General features: G+C 50.5%; 1 protein-coding gene across 1 annotated transcript in view; it reads left to right on the top strand.

Moving 5' to 3' along the window:
- NAV2 (neuron navigator 2) overlaps nt 1-18,570 on the top strand; it is a 270,778-nt gene that overhangs the window by 240,518 nt on the left and 11,690 nt on the right. The window contains 9 exon segments of the mRNA XM_077761085.1: nt 3,342-3,495; nt 4,894-5,056; nt 5,776-5,876; nt 7,916-8,011; nt 9,812-9,980; nt 13,407-13,642; nt 15,690-15,844; nt 16,052-16,123; nt 17,952-18,148. Of these exon segments, the coding sequence (XP_077617211.1) occupies nt 3,342-3,495; nt 4,894-5,056; nt 5,776-5,876; nt 7,916-8,011; nt 9,812-9,980; nt 13,407-13,642; nt 15,690-15,844; nt 16,052-16,123; nt 17,952-18,148 (1,343 nt within the window).

The following is an 18,570-nucleotide window of genomic DNA, read 5'->3' as shown; positions in this document are numbered from 1 at the left end:
GACATTCCACAGCATCCATGCACACTGGAGATGTTTGTTTTGGGTCTGGTTTTCCAAAGGGTGGGCAGAGAGCAAATGCTTCTTTCCAACCTTGAAGGGTTTGTAAGAATGTGCAAATCTAGATGTGAGAGGAAGTTCAAAGAAGAAACCCGAGGCAGAGACGTAGAGGGTGGGATGGGGGTGCTCAGAAAAGTTCCTACCTCGTGGGCGAAAGGAATGGTAATGTGGGAAAGTAGTGTTTCCCACACTGGAGGCATTTAAAATTAGGTATGCCACCAGCCCTGCCTTTGGGCCGAGACAGCGGGAAAATGGGAGTATCATGTTAGGGACTGAGTAGGGGAAATCTACATCAGGTTGCTTCAGGAAGCAGTCCATGAAGTGGATGAGCATGCTCTAAGCGCCTCCTGGAAGTAATTCAGGGGCATGAGCTCTCCAGTTAAGTAGACCCACCAGACTTGATCCTGATTTTGTCATTTGGGGGAGCGGAGGGCTTGTTGGTTTCTTTTTTTTTTTAATGTTTGTATATTTTTGAGGCAGAGAGAGAGTGGGGACAGAGGCTCCAATGCTACCTCTGTGCTGAGAGCAGAGATCCCAAAGCAGCGCTCAACCTCACAAACTGTGAGATCATGACCTGAGCCAGAACCAAGAGCCAGGCACTTAACCACCTGAGCCACCCAGGCGCCTATGATTCTATCATCATTAATGGGCATGTTACTATTCCTAGGACTCAGTCTCCCCGTTTTTAAAAGGCGATCATGACAATACCTCTTCATAGAGTTAGCATTGGATGTAGTAAATTTAAAAATACACCTCACACGGCTGGCACAGTCGTTTGTGTATTCCATATGCATGTGCTGAGCACCTATTACATGTTGATCGGTGTGATCAGACAACAGAAGTGATGCAGAGAAGCCTGTTCCTGGAGCAACCAGCTACAAGGTGGGTAACCTGTTGAGTGCAGCCAAATTATCAGAGACATAACAAAAGTCCAAGTGTGAAGGGAACCAAGGGAAAAAGTGCTCTCCTGGGCAGTAGGGATAGAGACTAAAACTTAGCTGGGGCTGCCGCAGAAGAACTTAATTTTCAGGGCATATGGCTGGCTCAGTCAGTGCAGTATGAGGCTCTTGATCTTGGGGTGGTGGGTTCGGGCCCCATGTTGTTGGGTGTAGAGATTGCTTGAAAATAAAATCTTAAAAAAAAAAAACCCTTAATTTTCAACATCATCTCTGTGTTGAGTAGGACATCCCTCTCGTGTCACCTTGCAGTTGTGTGTTTCTGAGGACTGGTCTATTGGGGGGGGGAGGGTGGAGGGGGCACAGTACTCCTGGTGCACTTACTCACAATACAGACTTTATCGCCATTTGCTTGTCTTTGTAAAGTCATTGGCCAGGTAGCCATGTGACACGTCCCACAGAGGTGGGTGCTGAAGAAGTCTCCTCTGTCTTGCTGAGAAAGCTTTCTGGGGAAAATGTACAGATCGTGTGAAGGAGAGAGGAACAAAATGCCTTGCCCCAGAGCACCAGACACACCAGACTGATGGTGTGAATCGAGGCCAACTGTTCTCTGCAATGAATTGGAGCCTTCGAAGTCTGTGCGGGGCGTGGTTTAGGGAAGCCTGGAGTGTCACAGTGGAATTTTGTTCAGACTTTGCACTCCATTTAAATCAGGAAACCGTACTCCTCTCTTGAGAAGAAACTAGTGTTTGCAAGCTCCCACTGCAAACCTTGCAACCTGGAAAGACATGACTGTTTAGTTAAATCTTACAAACTATAGGGTAGTCAAAGCACAGAGCGGGGTAAGGGTTGGGGGCGGGGCAGGATCTGAGTTCTGGAGACATTTTCTAGCTCTCTTAGTCCCAGATCTGTTGGCATCAGTTTCTCATAGGTATCGAATGGGAATGATCATAATTTCAGGAATCAGAGTTTTTAGAAGATTTTGAAGCCAAGAAACTGCCTTGGCTAATAACAACTTTTAAAACTCGGAGGTGGTTTTCCTCTTTTTGCATCCCTCAAATGAAAACCATTCAGGTACAGGTCAAGAAAATAACAACAAAACAATTTGGCTATTCAGGTGTTAAAATTTTCTTCTAGTCCTTTCGGCGCCCCCCAAATACAATTACACTTCTTTCAGCCATTATACATGGTTTCCCCCTGGCAGTGACCACTTCTACACCCTCAACCAGTTTTACAGGTCAGGTTTTTTTGGCCTCAAATCCAGGATTTGGTCTTGGAGAGCAGACTACACCATTATTTCTGCAGAGGTCACGTGTTCATCGTATCTTTCAGAGATAATCAACTTCAGCTTTGTAACTTTAAGAACATGTCTTTTTTTTTTTTTTTCCCCCGGTCTTCAGTCCAAGAAATGTCAAATCTTCTTATTCTGGATCACCCCTCATCCCAGAACCAATGATCTTTGAAATCAACATACCGTTCCCACCACCCCACCACCCCCCATAGAGCCACCTTTGCTAACATGGCAGTTCATCATGACTTATGATCTACTTAGGGCTGCCTTGCCAGGTATCCAAACAGCAAACCTAACTAACCATGTAGGGATCCCAGCCCAGAAAGACCACCTTTGATGACAGAGTGACTCCATGGGGTCCCCTGATTTGGCGTGCAGGTGGAAAGGACACTGAACCACGCTATTGCTCAATTTTCACCTAAAACTGGCTTCTGTGTCCTATCACCCCGTCTGCTGTCTGATTCCCCGAGATGTTTCTTTTCCTTGCCAAGAGTTTATTAAGCAGTGGGGATGGGTGGGGGAAGGAAGGAATGTTGTTCTCTCAAGGCACTTTCAAAAGACTGAGTTTTAGAATGTGACCAAAAATAGACTAACCCCTTCCATGGGTATCTTTAGGTTACTTTCACTTTGGGGCAAATAAAAATCACTCCTCAGCTTTCTGACCTTAGAGTGTCTAATCTTTAAAACAGACAGTTGACCTTCCTTCCCTGAGTGGGTTTAGATCTCAAGGACCATGTGGTGTCATGAAAAGGGCCCAGCTGTGTACACACTGGGGTGAGGGGTGGTGTCAAGCCCCAAAGGTTACTACTCCCTTTGGCCAGCTCCTGTTTGCCCCAGATTATTGGGATTTTGCTGAAAGGCACACCAAAGCCATTCTGATTGCCAGAGCTCTGCAAAGAAAGTTCGCAAAGGAGTACCACCATCTGTGAATTTCAGGTGCTTTGATATTATTGTCTCCAGGAAGCACTGGGCAGCTGGTTAGATGGGGTCAGTGCTGCCCAGACCTGCTGATGGATGTGAACTAGTGGTCAGTGGAGGACTGCAAGGAGATGAACTGAGAGCTGCTCTCATCAGTAACACCTTCCCCCCTTCCCTAGAATTTCAGAGTGCATGGATAGTGAGGCCGAGACGGTCATGCAGCTCCGAAATGAGCTGAGAGACAAGGAGATGAAGCTGACAGACATCCGCCTAGAGGCCCTCAGCTCTGCACACCAGCTCGACCAGCTCCGGGAGGCCATGAACAGGATGCAGGTGAGCCCGGGAGTGTGGGCTGAGCCCAAGGCTGTCTGGGAAGGGAGTGCCAGGAGGCCCCTTTCTGCCAGGCTAGGGCTACATACCGTTGCAGCCCTCTGCTTTGCTAGCATCTTTCTCTCTCTTTTCTCTTTCTTTTCCAAAGCAGCAAGGTTCCTTCTCTTTTCATGCCCCCCCAGATATTGCCCAAAGATGAGTCTTTTTCAAAGTATAGGAGGAACCATGCCTCTCCCCTTGTATAACTTTCAGTGGCTCTGCTATTGCCTCTTGCAGGTTTATTTATTTTTGAGAGACAGTTAGCTGGGGAGGGGGAGAGAAAGAGAGGAAAAGGAGGATCCCAAGCAGGCTCCAAGCTGCCAGCACAGAGCCCGAAATGGGGCTCGAACTCACGAACTGTGAGGTCATGACCTGAGCCAAAACCAAGAGCCAGATGCTCAACCGACTGAGCCACTCAGGCACCTCCCTTTTTACTCTTAATTTCCCACCCACCTATTCGCAGTTCCACCTTCCAGACTCTACTCACCAGCCAGAGCGAGCTCCCTGGTGCCCCCTCGGGCTGCCCAGGAATTTGTGTTTCATCGTGGTTCCCTCCATGAGGATCCCTTTCTGCACATCTGAATTGGACCCTTCCCTCAAAGTTTAGCTTCTTACCTTCCAAAGTTTCCCCAGGTCCTGCATCTAGAAGCATTAGTGCCCTTGTCTGAATTCCTGTAGATTTGTTCTTACAGCCCCTCGCCTTGCACCATGGATGGGCAGGCATTTTGGTCTTCTGGCTATTTTTTTTTTTTCTTTCTTTTTTGCATCCCTTTCTCTGGCTCTGGCAGCAGTGCTTTGCACATAGTAGGTTTTCTCTAAATAATCATAAAAATGAAAGAGCCCCATGGCCTCTGCTGAACGGGACCTCACTGGAGAACAGCATTTCCCAAAGGAGGTTCCATGGAACATTTGTCCCCCGAGAGGCTCTGTGAAGGGAGAAATCCTCAAACGACTGTGTTCAGGGATGCCGCACACCACATGCCCCTCCGAGGTCCACAGTGCAGAGCAGCTCATGACACCTCTGAGTCCTGCGGGAAAGACACCTGTCAAACCCAGAGTCACTCAAACCTCTTAGATTCTAGGCCTCTTTTTCACTTAGGACTCGGGCAGCAGACCCTGGGAAACATTTCTGAGTTCTTTTCAGAGGCCATCTCTCCAAAAGGACGGCCCTTACCCTCCCACTCAGGTCTTGTGTATATGCAGACGGCAAGCACAACCCAACCTCTCCGGCGGTGTGACCGGCTGGGCCTCGGCTGGGATACCCACTTGAGTGCTACGGGGAACTTTCCAGTCCCTCCTCCAAAAAAGACTCATCCGTGTTCCCTCCACCTAATCAGTGAGCCTCCCCCTTCCTCTTCACAGAGTGAAATAGAGAAGCTGAAAGCTGAGAACGACCGGCTGAAGTCAGAGTCTCAAGGCAGCGGGTGCAGCCGGGCGCCTTCCCAGGTGTCCCTCTCTGCCTCCCCCAGGCAGTCCATGGGCCTCTCCCAGCACAGCTTGACCCTCACGGAGTCAACCAGCCTGGGTGAGTGGCATCACGGGGCTGGGGGCAGGCCAGGGCCTGCAGCTGGCACTCCACTCTCCCAGCAAGAGCCCCAAGATAAGCAGATGAACAGATCAAATGGAGAGGCAACAGGCGTGTGTGCACTCGGGTGTGTGTGTGTGTCCGGGTGTGCGTCTGCTACCAACATGAGCCCAGCCGTTAGACTGCTGTCATGCTTTGCTCCAGTGCCCCGAATTCTCCAAGCCATGTGCTTGGATCCTCTCGTCCACCATGTTGAGTTCTGTTTGATCCATTTGAAGAGGCTGTGACCTGCAAGCTGACTGCCGCACAGAAACCCCATATTAGCAGGTCCCACTTGGGGCAATGGCTTGGTCCACGGTCTTCCCGCCTTCAGGAGTGATTCCAGGCTGGCACAGCAATTAGCCAACATGATCTAGGTTTTCTTTGTAAGCATATCCAGGCTGACGCTTTGATTTCTTATCCATGATGCTGCGTTGCTGTCGTTTTGGTTGAGCCTCTGCCTCGCACTTCCATTTGGCAAGGTACATCGTCAGCCTGCTGGTTCCTTGGTCGGTCCGCCATTGGTTTCTGTGGTTGCATTCTCCATTCCGCCCACCCCCCCCGCCCCGCACCCCGACACCTGGTTTGTCCCGCTGCCCTGCCGACAAGCAGCGGGGGTGTCGGGAAGCCAGCTTTGCTGTCCCCATGTGCCTAAGGCTGTTGATGTTTTCCATTCGCAGACATGTTGCTGGATGACACTGGTGAATGCTCGGCTCGGAAGGAAGGAGGCAGGCATGTTAAGATAGTTGTCAGCTTTCAGGAGGAAATGAAGTGGAAGGAGGTTAGTTGGATCCCTTTCCCTGCTCTGCTCGTCCCCTCCCCAGGTAGAACTACCTAGCTTAGTGATGTCGTCGTCAAACTGCATCACCTCAATACCTAAGGTGATCTGGAAGTACTACTAACACCTTCCTTCACTAACCAGAATCCCAGCGGTGTCTTAACACAGTGAACAAACAGCCCTTCCCTCCCTCTCGTGTTTGGAAAGTCTCATAAAGGGTACTAAAAATACTCCCCTGCTGCATTTTCACGGAACCAGCTAAACGCTGGCGTCAGACAGAAATGGCTTTTCTGAGGTCATGTGATCCTAAAGCACTTCAGGGGCAGCTAAGCACTGTGAGCACAGAAGGCACAGAAGCAAGCTGCCCAAATCCAGCTGACCCAAGAGCACCCGTTTCGCCCAGGGCTCAGAGACTGCGGACAACTGGGAGCCTGAGGTGGCCAGGTGACACACGTGGCTAAGAGTGAAGCCCACGGGCGTCCTGACTCCCTGAGGCTGAGGGATCTCCGTTTTCTGAGTAGTTTCTGTTCTTTTCCAATCTGAGGAGGCCGTACCCGCCCTAGGGACTATTTTTGGGGTAAGGGTGGGGGTTGACAAAGTTGACTTTTTGTCATTGATTAAATCCAAATGACTATCTCCTATAAGTGGAGAGAGACTTCACAAGTCACTATTTCGAGTCCTCTTCATTTTTTTGTTGGCTGTTTCTTAGCATTCTCGCCAACACGCTATTTGTAGTCTGGGAGTGCTAGGGAGCCCGCAGAGCCCACCAAACAAAGCGTCTGCAGCCAGACTTTATTTGCCAGAGGATTCCACAGTGCGGCTGGCCTTCTAGTCCTGAAGGGGGTAGGCCCAGAGTTTGGGGCTACCAGCGATGTTCTCGTCATCTAGCCTAAAAAAATCCAACACATGCCAAGAGAAGGGGGAAATCCATTCTTGGGGAACGTTCTTCTAAAACAATTCAGGTGATACCTGAGGATTTGCATCATTCTAGTGGTCCTCGACACAAACAGATAGATTTTACATTTCACAAAAGTTTGAGTCCCTTTTAAAAATTGGATCACCAGAGCATCCAGATGAAGGTGGTTGACCAAATGATGTCACCTCAGTTTTACAAGTGAGAAACCCAATGTCTGAGCATCACTTACTTCAGATTACAAAGCAACCGGTGAGGCCAGATCCTCTCACTGAGAGACCGGTGCTCTTTCTCTGCTGATTTTGCTTAATTGCCATATGCCACTGTCCCCCACCCCCTGCGGCCACCCTCATATTTCTGCATCCTTATGAGCATGTCAGAGCTAACATTCTAAAATCCGACAAAATGGAATGTTCTATTTTTCTGTTATCATTGTGATTAGTTAGCCCTGACTGTACAGAGCCCTGTGTGCACAAATTCAAAAGAAATAGAAAAGGAGTATTTTTTGCGAACTTTCCAGAGTTTTATTTTCTGAATTGAGCATGTTGTAATTAGCAGAAAAGCAATAAACAGTCTTTATAAAGAAGAAAAGAATTGAACATGCTCTATCCTGAGGGAGTTTAAGAGCTAGCAAGAAGACAAACTTGATTTGCAAATAAGACATAAATACCTAAAAACAAACGAGTATAGAATATATTAGTATATAAGTTATGTACAGAACCACTGAAGCAATGTGATCTCTGAGCCTGGTGGGTTAATCATTGAAGGCTTCCTGGAAGAGGTGAGTTTGCAAGCAAGGTTTGGAAAGGGAGAGATGGCAGATAGGAGAGGGGAAAGCGTTCCAAGCAAGGGATATGCACCTATACAAGGTACACCTTTGGTAGAAGCTTCTAGATTCCAAAGAGGAGATCCTCTTTTCCTGACCCACGGATTGCTGTTTTTGCAATGGAGCAGGGAAAGATTTTAAGATTATTGCAGTGGATCTAAGTTGTATCTGGTGTTAAAACAAACAGGACTTTTATTCCCCTCTCAAACCATTGGTGGAGGTCTAAGGCCGTCTGAGTCCTTGCTAAACTGTGTCAAAAAAGATTCACCTGTTTTTCACCTGCATGCATTTCCTTGCCCTTAGGATTCCAGACCACACCTCTTTCTTATTGGCTGCATTGGAGTTAGTGGCAAGACGAAGTGGGATGTGCTCGATGGGGTGGTTAGGCGACTCTTCAAAGTAAGTGTCTACAAAAACGGCTACTGTAGTCTGCCCGAAGTGGGTGCCTGGGCTCAGGGAGGGAAGGGGCGCTTGGTGTCCTGAACCTGGCCGCTTCTTGGGCCTGGCCCCCACCCCATCCTTGTGTTGCCGGGACTTGTGCCCTGGCCCTCAAGTAATAGGAAAACAGTAAGTACAGACTGATGATTGGCCAGACTATTCCCGGCTACCCTTGGCAGTGGCTGGCCAGCCAGTGAGGGTCATTTCCCTGGCCTTGATCAGTTACTTGAGCCTCTCATGGTGAGCTTAGGTTCAAATTCTCCCTTCACCTTAGAATCATGTACTGTGGAATACGCTTTGGAGTGAGTGCCCGGCGGCCAGAGCTAAAACATCAAATTTCCATTCTTCATCTCGGAAGGATTTGACCTGACTTGCCCAGCATCCTTGCCAACACTTCAGAGTCTGTGATTTGTGCTTCAAGTAACATTAACATCTGATCAATGGCCAGAGTCAAAGATGTTGGCATAGTTATTTTTGTAGTTGTTCTGATCATCACTGGAGTGGGTGGGTGTTTGTCACAGGAGAAATAACTAATGAGTACTGAGGCGAACCTTCAATCACAGGGTGGTTTTGGAAGAAGCTTTTCGTACATATTTTTTCTATTGTCCTGAAGTGAGTCAGCAATCATAAGTGTTCATTAATCATATCCCCTGAGCAGTAATGGTAACTTACATTTTTGGTGCCACAGATCATACTAACATTACCCCAATTTATTTTCAGGCCTGTGAGGAAGGTCCTATTAGTGGGACCTTCTAGATGAGGAAAGTGAGGCTCCGATCATGTCACTTGCCCAAGGTCATGGACCTAGATAAAAGTCAACCATGTTGGTCTAGTTGAGCTGGTCTGACTTCAAAGCCTGACCTAACTAGTACACCCCAGTCTTCTTGGAGCATCTAGGATTCAGGTGGCTTCCACACAGGACATTCTTTTCTCTGACCAGAGATCATTCCCCATCTTGGCAGGGTGTAGACAGGTGACTGGGCAAGACATGTGAATGGCAGAGGGCAGACCAGTCCTGCTGCCTGGAGCCAAAACCTTCATTCTGTTGATGGGCAGTTGGGACATCCTTAGATTAGAAAGACAACAGTTTGGGCTGAAAAGGGCCTGTGGGGTGTCACATGTGAGGAAATGAGACCATTAAAGGTAGAGAAACCTGTTATCAGTATTTCATGTGAGTCATTGTCCAGCCACCACCTAGCCCATGTGAACTTCGGTCCAAGTTCACTAACCTGAAACATTTTGGTCACTCACCTCAGAGGGAACACCTTCCAAACTAAACCCAAACTTTCCTGTTTAAAGATCAGGAGCTGTTTTTTATTGTAGCCCTGGGCTTTTTCCATTTGTCATCAGTGTAGTCTTTGCTCTGAGCCAAGGGAAGGGGCCGGTGGAGAGATTTCTTCTCAGAATTACTTACTCGTGAATTTTCTAGCACTATTCACAGGCCCTGGCGTCTTAAGGACTTCAGCTGAGCTTACACGAAACAGCCTAAGTTTTTCTTGCTTGGTTCATCCAGACTAACTGTTCATGACTGTTAGGGCTGCCACCATATCACCAACCAAATAAATCTGTACTTTAAGAGGCCTGGGGTACTCAGGCAGCATCCCCGTAGAAAGTCAGCTCTTCTCACCTCGTTTCACAGCTCGGTTTCGACTCAGGCGTCAACCGAGAAAGAAGATGGTCATAAATCAGCTGAGGAAAACTTGAGTCATGGGCTGATTTCTGGCTGCATCTTTGATAGGGTCTTGGTTTTATTCTTCCCAGGAATACATCATTCACGTCGACCCTGTGAGTCAGCTGGGGCTGAATTCGGATAGCGTCCTGGGCTACAGCATCGGGGAGATTAAGCGCAGCAACACCTTGGAGACCCCCGAGCTGCTTCCCTGTGGCTATCTGGTCGGCGAGAACACGACCATCTCTGTGACTGTCAAAGGTAATTCGGCCGATTACGGAGGTCCGAGTTTTCAGGAAATGCAGTTTTTTTTTGTGACTTGGCAAAGCCTTGTTGGAAACCGTGGCCACAATTTTGTTTGCACATGTGTGTGTGGCTTGGTTCCCCCCCTCCCCGTCCCGCCCACTGCAACCGCTGTCATTCTTACCTAAGCAAGTTGAACGGTTTTTTAGCTTTTTCAACCACCACCGGAAACAAACAATTTTAGTTTATTGCTGAAATTATATAACAAAACATCCCATTAGCCTTCTGACTCTGAGATGATGGAATCTTAATAACTCTGCTGACATGGGGCTCCACCAACACCAGTGGATCACTCTTGCCAGCCAGCCTTGGACGTGGTCCCATTCTACAGATGGGAGCCGCGGTCTGCTCAAGAGGCATCGCTCGGAGCACCCTGATGGAATTTCTGAAGCTCTTGCCCACACACGATCCTGCTGGTGCTTCCAATTGCCTCATCGCCTGGGGTTGTTAAGCCCCAGGCCAAAGCGTATTCCGTGGAACTCTAGACCCACAAAGTATCTTGTGGGGGAAAAAAGAGTGTCCTGGCCAAAAAAAGTCTAGAATACTACATCATTATACCCATTTGGGTTTAGGGGCAGGAAGATAAGAGCGTGCTGCTACACTAGCTCTGTCATTTACTACACTAACTCCTGCCATAAAAAAGGCTGCTAATCCAATCTGACACAAATGTATTTGAGTACAAACCACTTTTTCCCCCTATATTTTATGAATCCCCCTAAAGAATAGATTAATAAACACTATATGAAGCTCAACCTTCAGGTTGTCCCATTTCTTAATTCCCGAGAAGGCAGAGCTCTTGACTGTAGTTTCAACAGTGCACTTTTGGGGTTGTCTGATCCAAGCTTTGTTTCCACGTTGGAAGGTTTTCCAGAAGCACCTCACCATTCCTTAGCAGCAAAAACCTACACACTTGCCCTGACGGTGGCAAGCTGCATGTTAGGTCTCCTTGAGCCTCACACACAGCCTTCTTACCTGGCTAGCAAGCAAGATTGCACAAATGTGGCCTCGGGCTGCAAGTGACAGAAACCTACCCCCAACTAGCTTTAGTGAAGAAGGTAATGCGCCTGGAAAATCCAGGAATATGCTTCAAATGCTGCTGGATTGAGGCCCCCAGCAGTGCCATCAGAACCGGGCCCGCCTCAGCCTTGCGTATTAGCTCAGTTCTCTGCATGCGTGTGACTGCTGAAATGGCCTTGGTAGCCCAGGTACGTCCTTCTGGAAAGGTATGACAGAAAATTCTTAGAGGTGATTCTGGCCCACCAGTGCCAAGTGGCCATCACTGAACCATTCATTATGACCAGGGAGATGGTTTGGCCCAGCCTGGCTCCAAGCCCACCCTTTGGCGGCTGAAGGTTCTGGGTCAGCCCCACTTGAACCACCTTGAATGAGCTCCCCATAAGAAAGAAGAGTCCTACCAGAAGGGGCAGGAGGAGGGGGCACCAGGCACACCAAACCAGTGCTTCAGGAAAGCCTCCTATATCACCGTTTCAAGCTGCATTTTGTCCACACTGGTGAGCACGCACCGTCACTCGGAGGTGACCACTACAGTCACTGAGGGGTGAAAGAAGCGATCCATTGCAGAGACAGACCTCTGCACAAACAGTGACAGGGTGGACTGCTGCAGTGGGACATGCCACCCCACCACGGAGCCTGGTCCACCAGTCAGCACACCAGGCTGATCAGCATCTCAAGGGATCAGCTCCGGTTTGTTTATTTATTATCTATCTATCTATTTATTTATTTATTTACCTCTTTATTTCTGAGAGAGAGAGAGAGAGAGAGAGAAAATCTCTGAAGCACACTCCATGCGTAGAGCAGAGCCCGACATGGGACCAGATCCTACAACCCTGGGATCATGACCTGAGCCAAAGTCAAGAGCCAGACTCTCAACCAACTGAGCCACCCAGGTGCCCCAGCTCAGGTTTATTTTTAAGTGACACCTGACTTCTGTTTTCCGGCAGTGCTTGAAACTTATGCCTTCAAGGCATTTAAACCATGCAAGGGTTTGTGCCGAGAGGCCCGCGGGCTATGGATAGTCCACTGAAGTGGTACTGGAGCGAGGGGATGACTGGGCATGCCCTGAAGTGAGTTCATCTGAAGAACAATCACTCTCGGGATTTTAGGGCAAAAGCCTAAAAGAGCAGCCTATATGTAGAGTTGTTTTCATGGGTTTTTTCCTCTCTTACTATTAAGTTTAGACTAGAAACCTTGTACTCTGCACTTTGTATCAAGTTTGAGCCAGTGTAGACTACACTGAGCTCAGTTACCAGGAAGGTTTCAGGCCTATACCCAGAAGATAAGTCATTTAGGAACTTCCATCTTGGTCATTCTGGAATAGTCCTCTGCATTTAGGGCCTATTCTTGGTTAGGGGAGGATTAGAAACAAGCATATAAATGCATTTGAGGGGTTTGCAGTGAAGGAAGGAAGGAAGATGCTATTATAAAATCGAATAAATGGGAGGCACCTGCCTGGCTCAATCGGTAGAGCATGTGACTCTTATCACAGGTTGTGAGTTCAAGCCCCACACTGAGTATAGAGATCACTTAAAAATAAAATCTTTAAAAAATAAAAAAGAATAAATGCTCTTAGCTTTTTTTTTTTTACATACGTATACTGGTTTTCAAAAAACAAAATCTTTAAAAAGTAAAATAAAAAGAATAAATGCTCATTTTCTTTTACCTACATCTACTGGTTTTCATGAGGTGAGTTCTAGCAGAATTACCTTAGGTTTTAGACAGGTAACCTTGGATGGATCTTCTTTTGAGAATGGCCTCAAGAAAATAACTCTTTAAAAAGCCACCAGCCCTGATGTCCCAGGTGGGAGAAGGGAAGGATACATTTCCTCTGGACATTGTTTGAGACTCCAAGGTCTCAGTAGTTAGCACCTTAGCCTTTTGCCTGCCAATCGTCATATCCCTGAAGCAAGTTGCATTTCTTTGTTTTAAAGATGAAAGCATTGCTACCTCTGTGGCATATGTGAGTGTGGGCAGCAGTGGCACGCAGGAGCAAACAGGGTGACAGGGCAACCCCGGGGTCCTGGCAGACATGGGAGACTCAGGTTTGGTTTGGGCAAACCCTAGCGGCATGGTAAATCCAGACAGGTGAGCAGAGCCCAGAGTCTGAGGAATTCTGCAGAGGACAGATGGGACCCAAGGGCCCAGGTGTTAAAGTTGAGTCTGCGTCTGGGCGAGGTGGTCAAGCGGGGGCTGGAGCACATGGTGCTCGTGATCAGGGCGCAGTGGCCGCTTGCGCTCAGCCTGCCAGGACCTGGGTGGGCAGTGGTCTCAGATTAGTGGCCGCCGCGGAAAGAGATAGGCTGTCCCAGGTGGCAAGTCCAGAGCTTCCACACAGCTTCAGACTCTTCCTGTCCCTCTCCAACGCAGGGCTCGCGGAGAACAGCCTGGACTCGCTGGTGTTTGAATCCCTGATCCCCAAGCCCATCCTACAACGCTACGTCTCCCTGCTGGTGGAGCACCGGCGGATCATCCTCTCCGGCCCCAGTGGCACCGGGAAAACCTACCTGGCCAACCGGCTGTCTGAGTACCTGGTGCTTCGGGAGGGACGGGAGCTGACAGATGGCATCATCGCCACCTTCAACGTGGACCACAAGTCCAGCAAGGTGAGGGAGTCATTCGGAGACTGCTGCTCGGCCAGGGGTTGCTGTTTGGCCCTTTTAGAACAGTTAATGCAGGGGCTCCTGGGTCGCTCAGTCTGTTAAGCTTCCGACTTCAACTCAGGTCATGATCTCATGGTTTCTGGGTTCAAGCCCCGCTTCAGGCTCTGTGCTGACAGCTAGCTCAGAGCCTGGATCCTGCTCCAAATTCTGTATCTCCCTCTCTCTGGCCCTCCCCTGTTCGTGCTGTGTGTTCGTGCTGTGTGTCTCTGTCTCTCTCTCTCTCTGTCTCTCTCTCTCTCTCTTTCTCTCAGAAATAAATTAAGAAAAAGAAAAACAACTGTTAATGCAGGGCACCTGGGTGGCTCAGTCAGTTAGGCATCCAACTTCAGCTCAGGCCGTGATCTCATGGTTCGTGGGTTCAAGCCTCGAGTAGGGCTCTGTGCTGACAGGAGCCTGGAGCCTACTTCTCATTCTGTATCCCCTTCTCTCTGCCCCTCTCCCGCTCGCACTCTGTCTCTCTCAAAACTAAACAAACATTTTTAAAAAGAAAAAAGAACTGTTGATGCCACCGCCACCCTGATGGGAAGGCAGCGTTTCCTCTGTGTTCTCCCTTGGTGGTTATGAAAGAAACCTGGAGAAGGAAGTCAGGGTGGGGGAGCAGAAAGGAAGGCTTTGATCCACAGCTTCAGTGAAAAGAGCTGTCTGTAAGGCGAGCTGGCTCATTCCTTACTTGTCTGCGTTTAGCCACGTATGAAGCTCAGTGTTAGTAGATCGTTAGGATCACCCCTAGTGCATCTATTTTAGTTTACCAAGAACTTGTTATATGCCTTCTCGGTGCTATTGATTGTCCCAAATGAAACCTCTCGAGGAACAGCGATAACACTAATAGTAACAACAGCTCCCCTCGCACACCGCTTGCCGTAACCAGCAAACTGACCGCCTTACAACTGTATCCTCAAGGGAGAGGTTGTTGCTGCCTTGGTATCACAGAAGCAGAACCTGAGGCTTGAGGCAGGTGGCCACGTGCCTCAGACCCCTCAGATGGTGCAGAGCCATGGACTACGGCTCACATCGGAGTCTCAGACTCCAAAGCCAGCAAATAGGCTCAAACCTGCTTCATGGAAACCGATTGAGATGTTTGGACCTAGGCCCGGGCAAGGGTTGGGAAATGCTTTCTCAAACTCATTCACTGTTTGACACAGTGGGAGGTGATGGATGGTTCGCTCTGGCTGGCCCTGAGTCAGAGGTGATTGGGAAATGACACTTCTGCCTTGAATCACCTGGCATGCTCAGAGATGTAGATTCCTAGACCTCGTTCCCAGATGATTGCTTTCAGTAGGTTGGATGGGCCAGGAAGTTGGGCCAGCTCAGTCTCTTCCTCCTCTTCCTCCCCGCCCCTTCCCCTGACACGTATCCCTAACTCCAGCCGTGCTGGGCTGCATACCAGCTCCAGCTCAAGGCAGTCCACCATGTCGTCTCCACAGTTCTATCCACAACTGCCTCTTTCCACCAGACCTTCCAGGGCTTCCCGTGCATGTAGACCCACTGGCCCTGCACTGTTGGATTTCTGTCTGTAATGGCACCAATCAGCAGTGCTCGCCTGTGTGGGGGAATGACTCCTTTGCTATATTGATTAATCAAGGGCTTCTGTGTAATCAGCTCTCAGGCAGGTGCGAGCTTACTGGAGGGGGGGGGGTGCTGATAAGCAGTATCAAGAAGAATGACAATACTTCTAGGGAAGTATCAAAGCAGGGACACAAAACCATGCCTGGGCACCCCACGGTGCTGTGCTCTTGCCCCAGGCAGAAGGTGTTCTGTTACCTAGTGAATTCCAGGAAGCTGGACCCAGGCCTTCCTCACGCCCTCCCCACCCAGCATCTCCTGAGTCCCAGCCAGATGCTCTGTGCTAGATGGGCACCAACGCTTGTTCACCGCATGGCCTCCTGAAAGGCTTTTGCACCTGTGTTGGCCTTGGGCAGAGTGAAGGCTCTGAGCACGTGCATCTTTCTGGGGTGCATTCACCCACTTATTCTTTCTCTGTCCTCCACAGGAGTTGCGCCAGTACCTGTCCAACCTTGCCGACCAGTGCGCCAGCGAGAACAATGCTGTGGACATGCCCCTTGTCATCATCCTGGACAACCTGCATCACGTCAGCAGCCTGGGCGAGATCTTCAATGGGCTGCTCAACTGCAAGGACCACAAATGGTAAAGGCCAGCTCCGGGCCTCCTGGCCCCCAGGATGCCGGTGGCCGCGTGACGTGTGCTGCGCGGGCACTGTGCTCACATGGGGGGTCGGCGTGGGGGGGGCAACCAGCCACCTGCCTGGACGCTCACACAATGTGGGCCTCTGTGAGCACCTGCTCTGGCTTGACTTTGAGTCACAGGACCTCCTTTTACTTCCTGCCCCCACAGCCCTTACATAATTGGCACCATGAACCAGGCTACCTCTTCTACCCCGAACCTGCAGCTTCACCACAACTTCAGGTAAGGGACTGCTTTTGGGGGGCCTGCATGGGGCTGGCCCTCCTGCCGGGCATCCTCCCCGGCCCCACTCATTTCATTCTCACGGCAACCTCACTAGTTAAATTTATCTTGCTAATGGGGAGACTGGGGCTGAGAGAATTGACTCATGTGAGGTCACACAGCCGGTTGGTGGCAGAGTGGAGACGGGAGCCCAGGTCTCCCTGACTCTCTGCCCTGGGGTGGCAGCGTCAGGGGAGCGGCTCTGGGCTTGCGTCTCTCCATCCCTAGTGAACATGAGCAACGGAAGCTCTTGCTTCTGAATGTCCCCTTGCCGCTGGGTGTGTGGGCCTGTGAGTCCCTGGCGAGTCCCTCTGCCCCAGCGCTGTACCAGGGAGCTGTCATCACAGGGACGTGGGAGTAGCTGTCTAGTTCGGTCGTGCAAGGTTGCGCTTCTGCTTGCCTGTGCCCTACACCACCCCCTTTCCTGCCTGGGCCCTTACATGCAGCTGAGAAGCCACTCGGCGGGGGGCCCGGGGGGATGCACGACTCCTTTACACGGGCCACTCTGCACACATCCCAGAGGGAGATCTATTGAGAGTGGACCTGATCATAACTGTCAGAAATATTGACTCCCCCAGGCCTGAGATCGTGGCTACCTCTGCACCCAGGCTGTCCTGTCTCGTCCACACTTTCTCTTCCTGCCCCTGGCACCGCCCTGTTCCCCAGCACACCCCTGCACCTCCCCATCTCCCAGCACGCCCCTGCACCTCCCCATCTCCCAGCACGCCCCTGCACCTCCCCATCTCCCAGCACCCCCCTNGCCCCTGCCCCTCCCCATCTCCCAGCACGCCCCTGCACCTCCCCATCTCCCGGCACACCCCTATACCTCCCCGTCTCCCGGCACACCCCTGCACCTCCCCATCTCTCAGCACACCCCTGCACCACCCCATCTCCCGGCACACCCCTATACCTCCCTGTCTCCCGGCACACCCCTGCACCTCCCCATCTTCCAGCACACCCCTGCACCACCCCATCTCCCAGCACGCCGCTGCAATCATTCTGTGACCAGTGGGCCTCCCTACAGGCCATCTCCTGGGCCAGTGGCTGCTGAGTGAGCATTCTAGAATTCAAATCTGACCATAAAGCCCTCGTGCTTAAAGTCCTTCGGTGGTTCCCCATTGGTTCCAGAATGGAATGAGACTTTCAGGTGGGCTGGTCAAGCCTAAATACTGAATTACGTTGGTTGCTCTGAATCTCCGGCAGTTCCCCACACACCCCACGTGCCCGTGCAGATGCTGCATTGTGGTTGGCGGCCCGCACCCCAGCCCCTCTGGTCTCAGACGTCCCCTCCTCTGAGAAGACTCCCCTACTTCTCTGGGTTTCATTATGTCTCATCCCTCTGTTTGCTTCTCTGCTTCTTCCACTGGACTGTGCACCTTCTGGGGAACAGGGACGGCGTCTTAGTCTTGGTTAGAGCTCAAGAGGCCGGCACGGGGCCTGACTTCCAACACAGGAGGCAGCAGGCTCAATGGTTAGAGCCCAGACTCTGGGGCTGGACTGTCCTAGTTCTGATCTTAGCCCTTCTATTAACGAGCTGTTTGATCTTGGACAAGTTGTGCAACCTGTCTGAGCCTCAGCATATCTGTCTATGAAATGGGGATGGCAGTCATAGGGCTGCTTTGACGACCTGGGAGTTCATGTGGGTCCAGCATTAGAGCAGTGTTTGGTGTCCAGTGAGGCCTGTCCTGTTAACATAGACACTCTCCAGATCTGTTGCGCTTCGATTGGGGAGGTTGGTGTCGTTTTTATCCGTCATCATCATTGAAAAGCGCTGCTGACTTTCCTCCAGGTGGGTGCTTTGTGCCAACCACACAGAACCCGTGAAGGGCTTCCTTGGCCGGTTCCTAAGACGGAAGCTCATGGAAACAGAGATCAGTGGGCGGGTGCGGAATGTGGAGCTGGTAAAAATCATTGACTGGATTCCCAAGGTCTGGCATCACCTCAACCGCTTCCTGGAGGCTCACAGCTCCTCGGACGTCACCATAGGTAGGTGGGAGGCCAGGGCAGGGGTGGGTGGGTGGCCTGGCTGGGGGACAGCCACTGCTTCTGGAGCTCTAGCATCTTCAGATGAGTGTCCTCGGGGCCTTGGCCAGGACAGCACTTTACAGACACAAGCCAGCTGGACGCGGCACTGTCCCACACGGATGAGAAGGGGACAGAGGGACGGTCACAGCCCAAGGCAGACCCTAGACTGGGAGTCATCTGCCTCCAGTGCTGTGTCTCCACCCTCCTCTCGGCCCAGTGCCCCGGGACTGATCAGCAGCAGCGAAGGGCATCCAGCCCAGGCCGAAGCCAAAACTCCTGGCTCAGTGACGAGCCCCCACGACGAGGCTCCCACAGGAGCAAAAAAATCCTACTGCATTGGCTTTGCTTTAAAAATAAAGTGTTATCAACATTCCTGAAGCTTA

Source organism: Crocuta crocuta, unplaced genomic scaffold, assembly GCF_008692635.1.
Source record: "Crocuta crocuta isolate KB4526 unplaced genomic scaffold, BGI_CrCroc_1.0 scaffold233, whole genome shotgun sequence".
In the NCBI taxonomy this organism is placed as follows: Eukaryota; Metazoa; Chordata; class Mammalia; order Carnivora; family Hyaenidae; genus Crocuta; species Crocuta crocuta.
The sequence above is the reverse complement of the archived record's forward strand: the minus strand, read 5'-3'. Positions and strand labels throughout refer to the sequence as shown.